At 50.3% G+C, this 15,597-nt stretch overlaps 1 protein-coding gene across 2 annotated transcripts in view; it reads left to right on the top strand.

Annotated features, from left to right (window-relative positions):
* Positions 1 to 9,591: 9,591 nt before the first annotated feature.
* DOP1B (DOP1 leucine zipper like protein B) overlaps positions 9,592 to 15,597 on the top strand; it is a 90,096-nt gene continuing 84,090 nt past the window's right edge. For both annotated transcript variants that reach the window (XM_066598984.1, XM_066598985.1), the window contains exons 1-2: positions 9,592 to 9,661; positions 14,961 to 15,122. In XM_066598984.1, coding sequence (XP_066455081.1) covers positions 14,985 to 15,122 — 138 coding nt within the window. In that variant the 5' untranslated portion in view covers positions 9,592 to 9,661; positions 14,961 to 14,984. The remainder of the gene's footprint in view (positions 9,662 to 14,960; positions 15,123 to 15,597) is intronic.

Here is a 15,597-nt window from a genome sequence, read left to right as displayed (position 1 = left end):
AGCAAAAAACGGAGGCCTTGGTTCTCCTTCAGTCAGTCATTACTATAGAGCCACCATTCTAGACCAACTCAGATTTGCGTGGCCAAGAGATCCATCAAAAGATTGGGCCTCCATTAAAGACTTAAGTTAGACATTCTCTGAAATCTCACTCCTTAACTCAACTATTGTTTAACTCTTAATTCGGCTATTGTACTTGCCGTGGCCGGCGTCTGGAACGTGGTGGCAAAGGAGAAGACATTGACCTTCTTCTCACTGCGCAAAGCTGGCATCAATCTACTAGAGGTTGCAAAATCTTTCTCTCGCTAACTGGAATAAGTAGGTCGAACTCAGATGACATAATTTTGGGTTGATGAAGCGCTGTTTATTATTTTCAGATTTGACAACTAGATTTCATGTCCCCAATCAGATCTTTTCAAATACGTCCTCATCAGCCATCTCCTAAACCTTTTCCTCCTCCTACAAGAATTATCCCTTCTAAACCCAATGCCTGGCTCTCATCTCTTGAAGGTATAACAAAGGCCTCTCCACTCGCTGTCACATTTTAAACCATCCTTTAGTAGACCCTTTGGAAAGTATCAATAAGAAATGGGAAAAGACCTAAACATTCAGATTTCAGATGATCAATGAGGCAGGCGGGCGAGCTCCTCAACTGATTCTGTTCCCACATGTACAAACCACTTGGAGATCTCTCTACTGTATGGATGGTACCGAACCCCCCACCTTCTTAGTAAAGTATCACCTCGTTTTTCCAACTGTTGTTGGAGATGAGGTTCAATAAAGGTCACTCTAATGCATTTGTGGTGGGATTGTCCGTATGTTTGAGACCCCTGGAGTCAGACTTTAGTAACATCCAAATCCCACCTAACCCTGCCTTAGCCTTACCAAACATAGATGCCACACAACTTCCTTCTACCCCCCGTGCTCCCTTATTCCATATCCTGATCACATGCAGAACCGGCATTATTGGAACGGCAACTCAGTTCCTTCCATTTCTGAAATGATTCGATCGGCAGATAACAGTTGTTGTTGGAAAGCATCCAAGTGTCTCAATAAGAAAGACAAGTGAAGCAAAGAATGGGCAGCTCTGAATGCAGCGCTTTATCTTCCGGGCAGCTGAGAGGACACCGAGCAGACTGCATTATAGTCAGTAGGGTCTGTTCTGCAATGCCCGGTTCTCTCCGTTTGGCCACAGGTATTCCCCTTTCCTGATCCTTGAACAAAGCAGGAAAACGGAACCGCGATCGCAGGTGTGAAACCGCCATTGTTAAAAATGTTACTTTCAATAAAAACCTATTATTTAAAAATAAACATAACAGACTTCAGAATGAGCCTCAGATCCTCATATTAAACAATAAAACTCTGGCTGCCTGCTGCCACCACTAGGGGGAGCTAACTGTATAGACTCTTATACAACGCCCAGTGAGCTCACCCTAAACCACTCGGACTGTGTGTTTTGAAACAGTTCAGTCCCGGACCCCTGATACGAAGGTCCACATAGTAATCCCATGGCCTGCCTCTTTGGAATGTACCCCATGGTCACGGTCTGCGATTACACTGGGATCCTGTATCCATCGTGTATCTTATGACACTTTTGTGTTTGTACTACTTTCAGTCTGAAAGTCAAAATGCAATTCTGTACCTCTCAGGAATTTTTTGCTTAAAGGGACAGCCTTTATTTTCACCTTGCATGTCCTGGTGTGAGGACTTTAAGACAAGTCAATCCTGTTTTACCCGTGTCTTGTTTTTTGATGCGCAAGTAGCTACCGTAGTAACTTGATCATACAATGAAGTAAAGCCCCATCATGTGACGTGTTGGACCTCCTCTGGCCTGTAGAACGGCATCAATTTATTGGGGTCATTGATCCACAGGTATCAGAGGGCCTGGAGAGCGCCAAAAAAACAACCCCTCTTCATCCTATTAATTGCCCTCCACCAGCTGACAGGAAGGGGTCAGCGATTCATGCTGCTTGCGCCAAATTCTGACCTCCCATCAGCAACATAAATCTGATCCATCTGACCAGGAGATGTTTTTCTGTTGTTCAATGATAAAAATGTTTGCGCTCTTTTGCCCGCTGGAGTCTCGCCTTTCACTTATACACAATGGTGCTGGAACTGGTCGCCCGCTGTTATACCATCCGTGCGGAGGAACGGCGAGTAGTGCGTTCGGACACGTTAGTTGGAGCTCCAGCATTGTATTCAGCTGACTGTGCAGCCTGTTGGTCAGAACGATTCCTGACATCCTCCTCCGACCCCTTTCAGTGATGAGTTGGTTCCGTCCGCAGGATCCCCTTTCGCTGGATGTTTTCCTCAATCGCGCCATTCTCTGTATACTCTCCACACCGTTACATGTTAACCCCCCCTCCCCCGCGGTTGGCAGTGAGACCCCGGCTAGCCTAGCACCGATCACCGGCCCCGCTGGAAGTTGCTCCGATCGCTGGATTTTCACATCTAATGTGGATTCACACTGAAACGTATTCACAGAAAACTTTCAGGTTTTGGTGCATAATTTTCAGTGGCAAATAGAGCTGCCAATTTGGGTTCAGAATGCAGAATAATCCCGCCCTGCGGAGAAGGGCTTGGATCTAAGAAAATCATCAGCAAAGTGAACTTATCTAAAAGACAACTTGGTTCTTGAAAGATTAGCAAATTGATTACAGGGTCTCCGATTAACAAACCCAATAATACTGCCATACAGCGACTGAATAATACCGCCATACAGCGACTAAATAATATCGCCATACAGCGACTAAATAATACCGCCATACAGCGACTGAATAATACCGCCATACAGCGACTGAATAACACCGCCATACAGCGACTGAATAATACCGCCATACAGCGACTGAATAATACCGCCATACAGCGACTGAATAATACCGCCATACAGCGACTGAATAACACCGCCATACAGCGACTGAATAACACCGCCATACAGCGACTGAATAATACCGCCATACATCGACTGAATAATACCGCCATACAGCGACTGAATAATACCGCCATACAGCGACTGAATAATACCGCCATACACTGACTGAATAATACCACCATACAGCGACTGAATAATACCGCCATACAGCGACTGAATAATACCGCCATACAGCAACTGAATAACACCGCCATACAGCGACTGAATAACACCGCCATACAGCGACTGAATAACACCGCCATACAGCGATTAAATAACACCGCCATACAGCGACTGAATAATACCGCCATACAGCGATTAAATAACACCGCCATACAGCGACTGAATAATACCGCCATACAGCGACTGAATAATACCGCCATATAGCGACTGAATAATACCGCCATACAGCGACTAAATAATACGCCATACAGCGAATGAATAATACCGCCATACAGCGACTGAATAATACCGCCATATAGCGACTGAATAACACCGCCATACAGCGACTGAATAACACCGCCATACAGCGACTAAATAATACCGCCATACAGCGACTGAATAACACCGCCATACAGCGACTGAATAACACCGCCATACAGCGACTGAATAGTACCGCCATACAGCGACTGAATAACACCGCCATACAGCGACTAAATAATACCGCCATACAGCGACTGAATAATACCGCCATACAGCGACTGAATAACACCGCCATACAGCGACTGAATAACACCGCCATACAGCGACTGAATAGTACCGCCATACAGCGACTGAATAACACCGCCATACAGCGACTAAATAATACCGCCATACAGCGACTAAATAATACCGCCATACAGCGACTGAATAATACCGCCATACAGCGACTAAATAATACCGCCATACAGCGACTGAATAATACCGCCATACAGCGACTGAATAATACCGCCATACAGCGACTGAATAATAACGCCATACAGCGACTGAATAATACCGCCATATAGCGACTGAATAATACCGCCATATAGCGACTGAATAATACCGCCATACAGCGACTGAATAATACCGCCATACAGCGACTGAATAATAACGCCATATAGCGACTGAATAATACCGCCATACAGCGACTGAATAATACCGCCATACAGCGACTAAATAATACCGCCATACAGCGACTGAATAATACCGCCATACAGCGACTGAATAATAACGCCATATAGCGACTGAATAATACCGCCATATAGCGACTGAATAACACCGCCATACAGCGACTGAATAGTACCGCCATACAGCGACTGAATAATACCGCCATACAGCGACCAAATAATACCGCCATACACTGACTGAATAATACCGCCATACAGCGACTGAATAATACCGCCATACAGCGACTGAATAATACCGCCATATAGCGACTGAATAATACCGCCATATAGCGACTGAATAATACCGCCATACAGCGACTGAATAATACCGCCATACAGCGACCAAATAATACCGCCATACACTGACTGAATAATACCGCCATATAGCGACTGAATAATACCGCCATACAGCGACTGAATAATACCGCCATATAGCGACTGAATAATACCGCCATACAGCGACTGAATAATACCGCCATACAGCAACTGAATAATACCGCCATACAGCGACTAAATAATACCGCCATACAGCGACTGAATAATACCGCCATACAGCGACTGAATAATACCGCCATACAGCGACTGAATAGTACCGCCATATAGCGACTGAATAACACCGCCATACAGCGACTGAATAGTACCGCCATACAGCGACTGAATAATACCGCCATACAGCGACCAAATAATACCGCCATACACTGACTGAATAATACCGCCATACAGCGACTGAATAATACCGCCATACAGCGACTGAATAATACCGCCATATAGCGACTGAATAATACCGCCATACAGCGACTGAATAATACCGCCATACAGCAACTGAATAATACCGCCATACAGCGACTAAATAATACCGCCATACAGCGACTGAATAATACCGCCATACAGCGACTGAATAATACCGCCATACAGCGACTGAATAGTACCGCCATATAGCGACTGAATAACACCGCCATACAGCGACTGAATAGTACCGCCATACAGCGACTGAATAATACCGCCATACAGCGACCAAATAATACCGCCATACACTGACTGAATAATACCGCCATACAGCGACTGAATAATACCGCCATACAGCGATCAAACAATATTGCCTAAGAAGTACTGCATAATCCTGGCATGCAGTGACTGATTCATACCTCAGGAAAGGGAACATTCACACAGCTGATTTTCTCATCTGATTTTCAGATTGTAAAGTGGAAATACAGCAGATTATTTTAAATAGTTTTACTCACAAGTGCGATTTATTTTTTTTTACATTTTTAAACAGTTCAGGCAAAAAAATAAATCCCAGCACGTCCTGTTTTGTTGTGATTTTTGGATGAAAATCGTTGCTACAAGTCCATGGATGCAATAAAAAAAAATTGTACTTGTTTGATGCGATTGCTGTCCATTTTTATCGCGTTTAACCATGGCAACCGTACAAGAGAATGCAGAACCTTTAACTGCATCATTTGGCCCATTATGTGTTATTTACGCACATAAAAAACATGAACAATTGGTCTGCCCGTGTGTAAACAGCCTGGGGGTCATTCACACGGGTGTGTGCAGTACTGGTCTGCAAAATGCACAGTGTTTCCACTGACTGGGGGCTTCTTCAGATTGGCGTATGCGCAACTACGCTCTCCGCTATGAAGCATAATTACGCATTAACAAGGTAAAAATCTATTTTTTTTGCTTTTCAAACTGCGCTATTCCATGCGAGTTTGAAAAAAAATGCGTGAAGTAAAAAATTGTGATAAAAAAAAAAAGCTACAGAGAACAGGAATCGGAGCGTCCATAAAGACCTGAGGTTCACAACCAGTGGCTATCCATCCCACAGGGGAATGACATAGAAATATAAACAAATGTAAAACATGTCTCACAAGAAAGAAGTCAAATTTTGTATCATCAGAATTGTATCAATCCAGAGAATAAAGTAAACATCTTATTTATTCTGCGCCGTGAACGCCGGAGGTAGAGGGGGGGGGGGGGTGGATCTTCTGAGGGAGTCTGCTTTCAGCAGGACGACATTACTGGGTGGCTAGCTATATGACAAAAGAGGGTGATGGCCACTCACAGCTCGGGGGTGGGGTGGGGGGTTCTATACCCCCAATCAGTACTGGTGCATCTTGTCTCCACCGGAAGCTAGGGGTTGAACCAGCCTAGCTGGAGGGTACCCCCATGTCATGCCCCTAGTTGCCAATCGGCTGCTGGTGGTTAATGCTGTTCCGTCCCCATCTCCAAGACAGCAGCGGCGACTGACAACCCGGCACACAGCGCAGAAGACAGCGGCACAGACCCTACGGGGGATGGAGGTGTGAGTCAGCACCCCATGTTGCGTTGTGTTGGGCGGCTCTGGCGAGGACCGGCAGTTGCTGTGTGGCCAGCAGCAGAAGTAACGGCTTGAGATTCTAGTACGTTGGAGCTGGCCGCCCAGCAGTAGTAAGGGCCGCTGTCTCAGTGCTGATGGCGGCAGTTACAGCGCAATGTGTTGGGTGAGGGGCGGGAGGGTTGGGGGGATGCTGGATGAGGTGGGCAGCCAGCAGTAGCGGCTGCTGCCTCAGTGCCGGCACCTCTTCCAGCGGCATGTTTTCCTTGGGGCTGGGAGGATGAAGCAGGTAGCCGAGCTCAGGGGGGCATGTCTGCAGCAGCCAATCAGCCGCTGGGCGAGTTTTATTATACTCACAACTGCCAAACCAGGTCTCCACCCATTATTCTGGTGGAGACAAGAAGCACCTGTACCCTCCAAACTGGGCTGTCTGCTCCTCTTCACTGAGGCTCTCACACAGGTGATGCCCACTGATGTCATGTCTGACATTTTGCCGTGACATCAGAGAATGCAAAAATGTGCCCCAAACCGTCTGTTCCCTTTCAAATGAAACAAGTGATTCAGTGAGACACAATCTTGTGATTCCATGGATGGACTGTAGGTGGCAGCATTGTACCTGCCATTACAGAGATTCTCCCAGGTGATACATTGTATCCTCATGTAGTGTCCCCAGATGTTGTCATCATCCTTACTTTGCAAGTCGCCCGCTTTTAAAGGGGCAATCCCTACTTTTGCCCCTCTGCCCCTCTTTGTACCTTAAAGCGGTTCTCTGGATAGAAACTCTTGCTGACCCTCCCTCGGTCCCTCTTTGATACGTGCATCCTTGGAATGAAAAGTTATCTTGTACTTCCCACATGTGACTATCTTTCCTTATCAGGACATTCCTGCTTTCCCGCGACCCTGCGGCATGTCCCCGGTGACAGCTCTGGCTGTGCCATGGATCGGACGGCTTCCATTGACTTCAATGGAAGCCATCCTGCAGGATCTGCAAATAAATGGAGCATGCTGCGATTTCTTCCCACGCATGCGATTCGCACGTCGGGAAAAAAATCACATCTGCATGCTTTTAACTTTTGTGAACGCTAATGCGCCCCTGCGGGCGGCTTGATTTGTGGGTTCTGCAAATCAACTTCGCCCGTGGATATTGGGGCTTAAAAAAAAAACTGCACTGTGCATGTGTCCGGCAGGTCTGGATGCATCCGCGGTGCTGGAAAAAGAAGATCCGGAGAACTGCGCTAGATCTGGACAGGTAAGAAAATGTCTTTTCCTGTCCATGGGTGCGGGCGCGGCTGGATCCCGCTGCGTGCCCGCGGACGTGAGGTCTTAGCATGGCTCAGTAGTATTTCGAAATCCAAAATGAGTGCAACCAGTCTGCACCCCAGGGGGGTAGCTATAATAGCCACACGGAGGGCAGGGGACTAGGCGGAGCCCAGATGCCACTCTGCAATAGTGTTATAAACGGTACATTGGCATGTGGAGGGCACTGCCACGTGTATGAGCCCCCTTCCCACTACAACAGATGCCGCCATAAGCTGACTACCAAAGATGCCCGGTAACACATTCCGGCTGCACACTTATGGAGTCTTGCGATTCTCGTTTGCCCGGCGCAGCGGGTGGTGACGTCATCATCCGCTCGTTGGGAATCTTCTCGTTCAGTGTGTTACATTCCTACGTGAACGATCAGCGTTTCACCCGCCCGACGAGCAGACGAGCCGGCGCTGAGCTTGATGCCGCTGAAACTGAACAAGAACCGCATGATTCGCGTTCGCCGTTCAGTCGTTGGCTGCGTTTAAAGCGAACGCTAATCATTCCGTCTAAACGCAGCTTCATCTCTACGTAAGGCAACATATCGCTGACATTCCAGCATCCCAACACTTGTGGCCGGTGACACTGCGAACCACAGAGGGGCCACCGGTATCCGGCAGTCCTGGGAATACAGGCGGGAAAGGCAACAGAAGGTCGGGACTGCGCTTTAAAGGTTAAACTCCAAATAGCAGCTGTCCTCCTACAGCGCTGGAGGCGGAGCGTGCGGTCGGGCACTACTGAGTGAGCAACAGGGCCTGTACTGTCGCTAATGAATGGAGATCAGGGAGTGGCCCCATTAGTAAGTAGAGCCATAGAGGGCCACTATCACTAAGCAGGGCCACAGGGGTGGTATTATTACTTTGTGGGGCCACAGAGGGTGCACCAGTACTATGGGAGGGGGGGGGGGGGGTGAGAGGTTCATTGGGAGTAGTGGTGGGATGGAAAGTGTGCAGAGAAAAGTCATGGCTGGAAGAAGTCTTCATGGTGGTCTGGGCCGGACAGTGAAGAAAAATGAAAATAGACAACTGAAATTAGAGAAGACATAGCTTGTGATCAAGGGAGGCAACTGCACTGTAATCACTATCACTGTGTACAACTAGTATCTGACTACATTATGACTGTAAGGGGACACAAAGAGTGCAGTTTAAAGGGGTTTTCCAGGAAAATACTACAGATGACCTATCATCAGGATTGGCCACTCGGGACCCCAGCCAAGCGACACGGCAATACACGGGGGTTGGAGTGGGAGCAGCTGCTCCAACCCCGCTGTAGTGGCCGATGCTTGTAACTGAAGGCTGGAGTATCATTAAAATCAATGGGAGCTGCACCTGCAATTACAAGCACCGCCCACTACATGGGGGCGGAGCAGTAGCTTCTGTTTTGCACCCCAGTGAGCTGACTGTGAGCGTCCGATCTTGAGTGGCAGACCCCAGCCGATCAACTATTGATGACCGATCCTGAAGACGCCTCACCAATATCACTACCCTGGAAAAATGTTTAAAAGGGGCGTGGCCTAATAAAACAATCTGCACTTGCCCTTCATTTCGTATAATAGCAACAATAGGTTTGGAATGCTGGGACTTGTAGTCCCACAGCTGACATCTCATGGCCTGGATGCGTGTAATCTGCAGGAGTACACAACAGCCACGAAGGAGTTAATCCAGCCCGTCTGACGTCACCAGCGCCGGCAGAGCCTGCACAACCAGCTGAGCTGTCGGGCCGTACCATGTGCAGCACGGGGGGATACAGAGGACCGGCCTATTTTACCACAATAGGCGATTTGTGCGGAATTGTAGAACATTTTGAGTCTATTTGTTATTATGGTGAATTATAGACGTCGGAACCCTCGTGCTGCGGCGGAGAGGAGCGGGGCAGCGGGAGGCGGAGCGCGGGAAGTAAGAGAGCGCCCCCCGCCGCCGGGGTGGTACGGTCCTCTGCTAGCAGTGCAGTCTGTCAGCTCTGAGGTGTCCGCAGCTCCGGGTGCCGGGAGAGAGGAGGCGGCAGGTGGGTGAGAGCCGCGGAGACCTACCTGCACGGTCACCAGCTACCTATAGTGTCATGGCACCCCCTGTAGGGACCACTATCCCCCCGAGGACCATCACCCCCTGTAGGGACCACTACACCCCTAGGACCATCACCCCCCCTGTAGGGACTACTACCAATAGTGTCATGGCACCCCCTGTAGCGACCACTATCCCCCCGAGGACGATCACCCCCCTGTAGGGACCACTAACCCTCCGAGGACCATCACCCCCCCCCCCCCCCCCCCCCGTAGGGACCACTATGCCCCCCGAGGACTGTCACCCCCCCCCCCCCCCCCCGTAGGGACTACATTCCCCCCCCCCGAGGACCATCCCCCCCCCCTCCCTGTAGGGACTACTATCCCCCCCCCCGAGGACCACCATCCCCCCCCCCTGTAGGGACTACTATTCCCCCCCCCCCCCCCCGAGGACCATCACCCTTCCCCCCCCCCCTCCGTAGGGACTACTATCCCCCCCGAGGACCATCAGCTCCCCCCCCCCCCCTGTAGGGACTACTATTCCCCCCCCCCCCCTTAAGGACTACTATCTCCCCCTGGGGACCATCACCCCTCTTGTAGGGACTACTATCCCCCCGAGGACCATCACCCCCTTGTAGGGACTACTACCCCCTGAGGTCCGTTGCGCCTCTACAGGGCCACCCCACCCTGTAGGGACTACTAACCCCTGAGGACCGTCACCCCTCTACAGGGACCATCACTCCCCCTTCCTTCCCAAAGACCATCCTCCACCTGTAGGGACTACTACCCCCTGGGGACCATCACTCTCTGTGTGGTGGACTATGATCTGTCTATAGGGACTAATACATCCCAGCATGCTCTGCTGTTTTGTGTGATTCTGTAGATATGAGACCCTTACTGGCTACAAACACACAACGTTACTGCAGCTTCCACCCTCTCGGGGTCCTTCCTCAGGCTTATGGAACAGATCTACAGATGTATCCATTTAACCTGAGGAAGGACCCCGAGAGGCTGGAAGCTGCAGTAACGTTGTGTGTTTGTGGCCAGTAAGGGTCTCATATCTACAGGATCACCTGGTTTCCCTAACTGGGAACAATCACCCTTCGCTCTCCTGGTGACTCCGCCCCCACCCCTTTTTTCCGTTGTACCTGTGCTGGTGTGTGTCCTCGTGTTTCGGCCCCGCGTGGGAGGCTCAGATGTCAGGATAGTCTTGGGGTCTGTCTCCCCCCCCCGATACCCGTTGCAGGACGCTCCTTAAGTATTGCGCACGTAGATCCACCCCTCCGGGTCTGTTCCACCCCCCCCCCCTGTACCTGATGCCGGACGCTCCATGAGTTTTGCGCAGGTGGATCCACCCCTCTCTGTCCCCCCAGTGGTACCCGATGCCGGACGCTCCTTAAGCCTGGGTTCACACACGGCAAATTTGCTGCGATTTTGCCGTTGCAATGCAGTACAAATGTGCAAAATACGCACCAAAATATGCTGCAAAAGTAAAAAACCGCTGCGGGAAAAAACGCGGATTTCTCCGCAAGAAAATCCACAAGACAAAACTAACCTTTGAAGCAGTTCTTCTGCGGCAAAACCACAACGGAAAAACCGCGGCAAAACGGCAACAAATCCGCCCTGTGTGAACCCAGCCTAAGTATTGCGCACGTGGTTCCACCCCTCTCTGTTCCCCCCGCGGTCCCCGATGCAGGACGCTCCTTGAATTTTGCGCCCGTGGATCCACCCCTCTCTGTTCCCCCCGCGGTCCCCGATGCAGGCCGCTCCTTGAATTTTGCGCCCGTGGATCCGCTCGCTGGTCTGGTGGGATTTGCCGCAAAATCTTCAATGATGAATTCCGACTCAAAAAGCCCTTTGAGATCTGCGTCTTGTTGCTGTGGTTTTTGCGCGGTTCCTGCGTGCAGATTGACGGAGCTAAACCCGCCCGCGGATCCACGGCAGAAGCATGGCTCAGCTGTGGACTTGTGCCGCGGTTTAAGGGCGTGGCCTCATGGCGGGATTTGCAGGGATTGTTTCACGACTTTTTCCGCTATTTTTGCCGCGGATCCGCATGCAGTTTTAGTCTTGTCCGCGGGCAAAATCTGCGCGCGGAAATCGAATATGGAAATGGGCGTCTCCGCGCCGAGGGGACATGTGACTTCTTGATGTGGATTTTGCGCGTATTTGTCCCGTTAATCTGGGCTCAATCTGCGGGCGGATCCGCGGCGGCTACTAATGCAGATCACTGGTGTGAATATAGCGTTGGGTCCAGGCAACAATGGCGCAACTTGTGCGGTCTCTCTATGGCTACACGGACTCCTGGGCACCTCTATGTAATACCGCCATGTGCATGTAGACCGGGTACAACTGTACCAAACCCTCAGCTGTGAGAGCTGCTGTCCCATTCACTGACTGCAAGCAGAGATCTGAAAGATGGAGGCAGAACATTGTATGGAGACAAGAGCTCACTGGCCGGAGGGGCAGCTGCTACTTACAGGTTGTGCCCATGCCCCTCCCACTGCGGCGAGTAGAACTGCTTAACCCTTTAGTGACGCGCCATATTCCTAAGGATCCATTTATTTTTTTTGAATTTTCATCTCCTCTTTTCTAAAGCCAGACCCCTGGTTTTCCCGCCGCCGCGGCCGCATGAGGGTTGTCTTTTGCGCCGCGCACTATAGTCTCTGAACTATCTTGTGGTCGCCCCCGATGTTGCGATTTTTCTCGGTCACATGATCTCACTTTGCAGGTCGGTGCGATAATGACACATTGTATTTTTAGGTTTTTCCACTCTTGCACGATGAAACTTTTTGCATCGCTGCGTCCAAAGTCCGGCAACTTTTTGTTTTATTTCTGCGTGACGACGAGCTGCGGTTTGTAGCCGTAACATTTTGGGTCACATATGGCTTTTTTATCACTTTTCTTTGGCTGTTTGTGTTTCTATTTATTTTTTACATCATTTTCCGTTCGCGCTGAAGCGTGCGTTCCGTTTATCTTACAGGTCATTAAGGACGCAACAATCTAAAACTTTTTTTTATACATAAAAAGGGGAATTGCGCAGAGCAAATCTGTTGTGGTTTTTTTTAACCTCCCTCCAGGGGATTTGAACCTGCAATGTTATGATCGCTCTGATATTACACTGCAGTATAGGAGTACTGCGGTATTACTTTTTGTAGTGACCACAGGCCACGGCAGACCATCAGGCCTGTACGATGACATTGCAGCGCCCTCACACTCTGAACCTTTTACATGCGGCAATCAGTATTGATTGTGGCATGTAAGGGGTTAACAGCGTTTGGTGATCTTCTAAGGCCGCGCTGTCCGTAGGGTGTAACCCCTTCCCTCCCTGCTGTATGCTTACACCCCAGGGGCAAGAAGGGGTTAAAAAGGGTTTCTATGAATCTAGATATTTATCCGGGCTCCACCGGACCGGGAGCGCTTCTGATCGCTGGGGTCCGCCTGCTGGAACACCCGGGGGTCCCTGCAGCGGGGCACCCCACCCTTCACTACAATATCCTGCGATCTTTCTCCATCTCGTAGAGGCGGACGCAGCAGTTGTCAGGAGTCTAGGAAAGCTGGGTGACAACTGTCATGGCGGCCATATTGATTGTCAGCCAGACTTCCCAGAAGCAGGTAGGACTGAAGTATATTGACAGATGAGGACGACCCGGACGTCTCAGGGTGATTATCTTGGACGCTGCGTCTTGTATGTGTCGGCGTTCCGCAGCGGGTCCCTACGATGCCCGCCACTGGCATGAAGAGCTGCGGTTCTGCTGCTCTGTCTCATCAGATGCGTGTTTTCAGTCCTTGGATGGGAAGTCGCATCGTCTGTCAGTATGTGAGACCTCTCCTATGTAGCAGCAGTGAGGAATATCTATATGTAGCGGTCACATGACAAACCTGCCTGTCACTGCCAGGACTAACAATGTACTGTGCCTGCCGGCAGAACGCCTGTACAATGTAAGGAGATCCAGCGGCTGCCGTTCCAGTGCCGCCGTGTCCCTATGACAACTCTGCTGCTGTGGAGCTTCGCTTCCATCAGCTGATTTATCAAAGTCATTTCTGTTGTCTGGAACTGGTCACCTGCTGTTATACCATCCGTGCGGAGGAACGGCGAGTTGTGCGTTCGGACACGTTAGTTGGAGCTCCAGCGGTGTATTCAGCTGACTGTGCAGCCTGTTGGTCAGAACGATTCCTGACATCCTCCTCCGACCCCTTTCAGGGATGAGTTGGTTCCGTCCGCAGGATCCCCTTCCGCTGGATGTTTTCCTCGATTGCTCCATTCTCGGTATACTCTCTACACCGTTACATGAGAACAACCTCCCCCCCCCCCCCGCGGTTGGCAGTGAGACCCCGGCTAGTCTAGCACCGATGACCGGCCTCATTGGAAGTCGCTCCGATCGCTGGATCTTCCATCTAATGTGGATTCACACTGAAGCTGAGCAGCAGAAAACTTGTCACGTGATTTTATGCTCCGGGGTCACGGGGGGGATTACCGTACAGGGAAGCACCAATCATGGGAGGCCGGGGGTCTGATAAGGGGAGCCGAGGCACAAATTTCAATACAGATTGTATTCTCCAATGATATAGAGCGGTAGACTCTAGAAAGCAGTGCATTGTGGGAGCTTAGATGAGTCACAAATCTGACAACGGGGCGGGGCTGAACTGGGAAACTAATTTGAGTTTTGCGAGCAGCTTTGTATATGAATACAGACAGCGACGCAATAAGGCCGGCGTCACACCAGCGTATTTGTGACGCACTTTTGCGTAATGTTCGTTGCATTTTTGCGTGCTTTTGGTGTATTTTGCACACGCAAGTCATGTGCAAATTAACACGTCCGACGCTCCCAGCCGTCGAGATGGCCAATTAGTTTAATTAGCTCAAGATGTCTTTGCATTTGCGCAGAAAAATGGAGTATGATGTGTATTTTTTGGAGCAGATGGCGCTCCTGAGTCGTGACTGATCTCCGAGGGGCGCAGGAAGTCTAACATAAGAAATGAAGAAACCTTTTGAGGGGTGTTAGTGAAGAACACCTTTCTTTACAGCATCTGTGCGTCTCCATGGTAACAGCCAGCAATCGGCGTGGTGGCATCCTGCAGCCCTCCGTCTGCCCTACTCTGTACATTTGGCAGAGGGAGGTCTGACGGGTTTGTAGTCTGTTACCATGGAGACACATAAGTCTGCATAAGAGCTGTAGAGACAAAACTCCAGGGTGTTTATAATGAAGACTTGCTACAATGTTGCTTCCGTTCCGCTTGGATCTCTGCCGTTTGATTGGTCGCCGTTCGCCGTTTTCTGTAGACTCATTGGTGTCTGTTCTGTAGGACGTCCTCCAAAAAGGATGAAACATGGACCCCGAGGAGCAGGAGCTGCTGGGGGACTACCGCTACCGGAATTATTCCTCAGTCATCGAGAAGGCGCTGAGAAACTTTGAGTCGTCCACAGAATGGGCCGATCTCATCTCGTCACTCGGCAAACTCAATAAGGTAAGCGATGGCGACCGTCCAGGTGGCGTGAGGTGCTGCGCCTGCAAGTGCTGCCTGTGGACACACCCGGGTAGCAGCCATAATCACTCATCGGGACAACGTGGGCACCGTTAGACCCCACCGGGCATGAATGGTGCAGCAGATGTGTACCGGGCCCCGTTCTTGGAAGTAGTTGGGACCCCTGCGGTTGGACCCCCACCAATCAGCAAACTATTTACTATCCTGTGGGTGGGTGGGGGGGTGTAACGTGCTTTCATGGGACAACCGGTTTAACCCCTTAACACCACAGTCTCTGTCCTGGCCGGGCCAGGGGTTGGGACGGACGGACATAAACTTACTGATTGCGGCACTCCTGGTGCAACAGCCGTGATCAGTGCTCTTAACCCCTTACATGCTGCGATCAGTGGACATTGCTGCATGTAAAGGGGTCACACAGCACACACAGATGGCTTACTGGGACCGCTATTGAGAAATC

This window comes from Eleutherodactylus coqui, chromosome 4 (assembly GCF_035609145.1).
Source record: "Eleutherodactylus coqui strain aEleCoq1 chromosome 4, aEleCoq1.hap1, whole genome shotgun sequence".
NCBI classification, from domain to species: Eukaryota; Metazoa; Chordata; class Amphibia; order Anura; family Eleutherodactylidae; genus Eleutherodactylus; species Eleutherodactylus coqui.
Note: the sequence above shows the minus strand (reverse complement) of the source record. Positions and strands in the feature narration are given on the sequence as shown.